Source organism: Malus domestica, chromosome 12, assembly GCF_042453785.1.
Source record: "Malus domestica chromosome 12, GDT2T_hap1".
Taxonomy (NCBI): Eukaryota; Viridiplantae; Streptophyta; class Magnoliopsida; order Rosales; family Rosaceae; genus Malus; species Malus domestica.
The window spans coordinates 30,962,496-30,966,996 of NC_091672.1; the positions used below are offsets into that span (position 1 = coordinate 30,962,496).

The window sequence follows — 4,501 nt, forward strand, 5'->3', positions numbered from 1 at the left end:
AGTTTGCAAACAAGCAGATGCGGACTGGCTCTGTTAGGCGGACTAGCAGGCATGCAAACTTGACTTGACTTGACTGACGAACTTGTAAACTTGACTTGACTGGCGAACTTGCAAACTTGACTTGACTTGATTGGCGAACTTGACTTGATTCTTGACTTGACTGACAAACTGGCAAACTGGTTCTTGATTCTTGACTTGATTCTTGATTCTGGCTGGCAAACTGGCTAGAGTTGAGAGTATGGAAAGAACCCGTCACTAAACGGACGAGATTTCTATATCTCAATTGTAGCAATGAACGAACAAACACAACTATCACTCGAGTGGGCCTAAAGCAAACTTAACCATTTTTTTTTTCTCTGCCCGTGTGGGCCTAAAGCAACAACAATTTTTTTCTTTCTCTTGGGACTTTTTCGAATGCTTTCCTCCAACAAACGACGTAACTTTTTCTTGCATTGGACAACAGTTTTTGTTTTTCTTTCTTTTCTTTTTTTTTTAAAATTTTTTCTTCTTTCTGGACTGACAATCTGGAAGTGTATGCCATACACCTTCAGTATTGGTGCGGCGGCGGTGCGAACAAACAACAACAAGCGGGTGGTTCTAAGGCAGCGGGTACAGCAGTAATGTGGTGGATCGATCAGATCGGTGGGTCGGGTTGGGGTTGCAGGCAACAGTCTGGTGCGGGTCGAGAGGGGTGCGGGTCGAAAGGGGTGCGGGGATGCGAGTTGTTGCAGCGGCGGTAGATCATGCAGGTGATGGTGGGTGTGGCCGACGAGTGATGCTGTGAAATGGTTCACATGCGGACGACGGGGGTATACTTGTACGAAGGCTGGTGGCTGGTGGGGAATGGGTTTCGATGCAGGTTTGAGATTTGGGTTCAACGCAGAGTGGCTCCCGAGCAGACAGATTCAAACAACAAAACCCTAACTAAAGACAAAACTGATACTGAACAGATAGACAAACAAATCGATATCAACCCCAAAACAGATTAATTCTTGAAAGATTTAACCTGCTCTGATACCAAGTTGAATATCAGAGTGCACAACGAACGATACTAACAAAATAAGAATATTATTAAACTAATTAAGAATGCCGAAACGGATACAAAACCCTAAGAGGTTACCTTGTGACTAGCTTATTCTCAACTGAATAACAAGCATGCTATTTATAATAAACTAACCCTAATCATAATGCTAACAGGCCAAGCCTAAACTAAAATTATAAGAAAACCCAAACAATATCATATATACTAAAACTCAAACCCCCTGATCACTGTGGATGACCAGTGTGCAGACGTTTTTGCCCCTCCGTTTTTCCTCTGTTTCTGTTGCTGTTTCCATCACGTTTCTGTACAGCGAAGTGTCGGATTTACCCTTTCTGGCCACGCGTCTCTCATCGCTTCACCTTCTGTTTCTCGACTCTTCTACTTCATTCCACGTTTTTCCATTTGTGTTCACTTCTCTCTCTCTCTCTCTCAAATCTCTGCTTCCGTCGCACTCGAAGTCCTTCTGTCGCTCTTCTCTTTCTAAAATCCATCTAAAAAAATGTATAATGGGTATTGTTTCTCTCTGCAGGTTACTCGAAGAAGTCTGTGAGGGGTCAATAGGAGAAGGTGGATTGCGTTTCAAAGTGCAAAAAATACAGGGCATGCATCTTTATGCGTTTCCAATCTTCCAAAAATCGTGTTCGTGGAGGCGATTTGAGACGGATTTGAAGCTCGGCTACAGAGATTTTATTCAATTTGGTGGATTTGGGTAAGAAACTAAGAAACCCTAATATTTTCTTTTGGTTTTAAGAGAACTAAGCAGATTTTTGCGTTTGGATTGATGGAAATCATTCGAGAAAAGATTCTTGGAATTCTTGATCGTTTGGTGAAATAAGCAGAATTTTTATTTGCCATGTTTATTTGTATTGTGAATCCGATGGGGGATGGCTATGAAATAAGCAGAATTTTTAATATTTGATGTGGTTCGGTTTTTGGTTTCAGAAATTTGTACCAATTTGGTTTCGATTGGAATTTCTGGGCTCATCTAATCCAACGTTTCCAGGTGAGAAAGTTGCTTAAATTTCGATTTTTAGATTGATTTGAAGGAATTTCTTGCCCAGAAAAGCTAGGGTTTCCTGGTAAGTTTTTCAAGTCTTTCATCTTGGGGGTTTTGTTTTGTTCAAATATGGGGTTTTGTGATTTTGGATTTACAAATGGATTGAAATTTCGATTTCACCTCCCACTCGGAACCTGATACTCAGTCACCTTTAGAGCAGCTTCCTTCTCTCTTTTTCTCCAACCATGGTTGCTGATCCACAGGGCATCAAGGTGAGTTTTATTTTGGCCATATTTTTTAGATTTTTTCTGTTTGGTAGCTTAGAAAATGTGATCCCATGTTTTAGTTTTGGTGTTTTTGTGATTTTCGATTCGTAGGTTTTCAGATTTGATGGCGTTTGTTTCTGTGCTCAAGGTAAGCAATTTAAACTTCTGGGGTTATTCAATTCAAAGTTTTCAATTTATAATTTAGTTTAGTTTTTTATAATCGGAGTTCAGTTTGGTATTTCGTTTGCATTTTGATTATATTGAAATGTGAGTTTCTGTTTGGGTTTGATATTTTTCCTATATATCGTGATTGAGTTGTGGTCTTAGAACTGAGTGTAAGAGACATGTATGTTTGGTATCCAACTAAGTTGGACAACCAAACCAATTGAAATAAAGTAGGATGTTTTTAATGATTTGAAGAACTGAGCTGCACTACATGAGCATCTGCTGATAATGTATGACCTTCTTTTGATGCTTTCCAGTTCAATCAAAGCAAATTAGACAAAATCATGAATTAATTAAATGTGGTGTCTTCCTTTCTCCTCTGTTTCTTTTGCTGTTGGGTGAAAGTGAGCATGGGTATATGATAACCTATTTAAAAGGAAAGCTGGAGAGAGAGAGGGTAATAAAGTAGGTCTATACAGGGACCCAGAAGTCAAGGCATACTGACAGAGAAAAATACACAGATTGGTATGGTAAAAATGAAAAGAAAGTTTCCCCTTTCCTTTTATTAGTTTTAGGGTTGGGTCGAACCCAATAGAATATAGAAAATGAAGTGTTAAGGTGAGTTGATGTCGATTTTAGATATGTAATCGGTGCGTAATCAATTTTGAATACAGCATGTGGAACACTTTGAATTCAGGTCGTCTTTTTTTTCCCTTTTTTCTTTCTATTTATTTAACTTCTGATTGGCTGCTTTATTTGTTTTTCCAGATTATATAATTTAATCTTCTCTAAAAACTTCTGTGTCGTCCACTGTCATCCGCTTCCGCTCCTTGACTCGCTTGATTTTTAGTTTTCGGACTCTGATTTTGTACATCGACCCCACTTAGTGGGAAAAGGCTTTGTTGTTGTTGTTGTTGTTGTACTCTGATTTTGTACATGTGTTAGCAATTGATTGCCTTCTTTTGGAAAAATGCTAATCGAAAACTGAATTTGGATTGTATGATTAGTGGTTTTTGTTCTTCATTTTACTGACATTTTGGTCCATTTTCCCCAATTCTCTCTCGCAGCAAAATCACCGCCACCACCCAACAAACCCATGAGCTGGAATTTCAATTACTGTGCATGAAGGGAGGTAAAGTTGTTATCTCTCTACAAAGTGTAGATTTTTTATTTCAGGTTTCATTTGTTTGTATTGGGTAACTTGAATTTTGCTTCAAATTGTAGTAATTGCCATGCAAATTTACTTTTTTTGTGTGAAATTGGAGAGTTTCGGTTTTGAAAGTTATATTTGCAAATATGAAAAGAGCTTATATAAAAACATGGAGGAACTGTGTGTTTAATTATCATTAAACGCTACCTTTTAGCTATGTAATGTAGAGGCTGTTAAAAAGAAATTTTATATCATGTTTTGGTTTTGTTTCATTTTTTTATCTTCGGCCTTTGTTGTGTAAACTTGGTTGTGCCTTATTTCTTCTGCCTTTTTGTAACTTTTTTTTTCATATCTCAAATAAAATTTGTATTTCTTGATTTTGTTTGTCCAGTTCAGACGAGAACAGTGTTTTCATGTTCTCCCCAACATCAACAAGCGCTTTGTTTGTGCTGAGGAAGCACTACTCAACCCTTCTCTACCATTATGAACAGGTTCACCTTTTAGGCACAGGGTCCTTTATCTACCCCCACACAATCTTCTATATTTAATCTTTTGTAACATAATCTTTTATACCTTTCAAACATAATTTTTCATACGATTCTTAATCCCGCAGCAACGCCCGGGTAGCATTTTCTAGTAATACCTAAAATACTAATATTTTCCAACAATATCTGTGATATTCATAGGTGGTACTTGAAAGCATGCTATATTATCTTCAAAGGTTAATTTGGTTTCTTTCTCTGTAACTCTGAGGACCCCTTCAATGAACCTGGAATCTATAAGGGAAGGTTTGGATACTGAAAGGATAAAGAGGTGATGGCTATTATTACTTTGGTCAAAAGTTATTGGAAGTTTATATTTGGAGAAACTCAGAAGGCAAT

The 4,501-nt window shown here is 37.8% G+C and overlaps 1 protein-coding gene across 5 annotated transcripts; it reads left to right on the forward strand.

Moving 5' to 3' along the window:
* Nucleotides 1-1,426: 1,426 nt before the first annotated feature.
* LOC103430515 (uncharacterized) lies at nt 1,427-4,288 on the forward strand. 5 transcript variants are annotated; one of them, XM_008368662.4, is made up of 6 exons: nt 1,427-1,751; nt 1,985-2,045; nt 2,255-2,311; nt 2,417-2,453; nt 3,538-3,602; nt 4,012-4,288. In XM_008368662.4, exons 1-5 carry the CDS (start codon nt 1,549-1,551, stop codon nt 3,594-3,596), a joined length of 417 nt encoding a protein of 138 aa, XP_008366884.1. In that variant the 5' UTR covers nt 1,427-1,548; the 3' UTR covers nt 3,597-3,602; nt 4,012-4,288. The 5 variants fall into 5 exon arrangements, 2 of the variants coding, with proteins under 2 accessions (XP_008366884.1, XP_070665377.1); XR_011573734.1 differs by having other exon boundaries at nt 1,428-1,751; nt 1,985-2,121; nt 2,245-2,311; XR_011573736.1 differs by having other exon boundaries at nt 1,428-1,751; nt 1,985-2,121.
* The last annotated feature ends 213 nt before the right edge of the window (nt 4,289-4,501 follow it).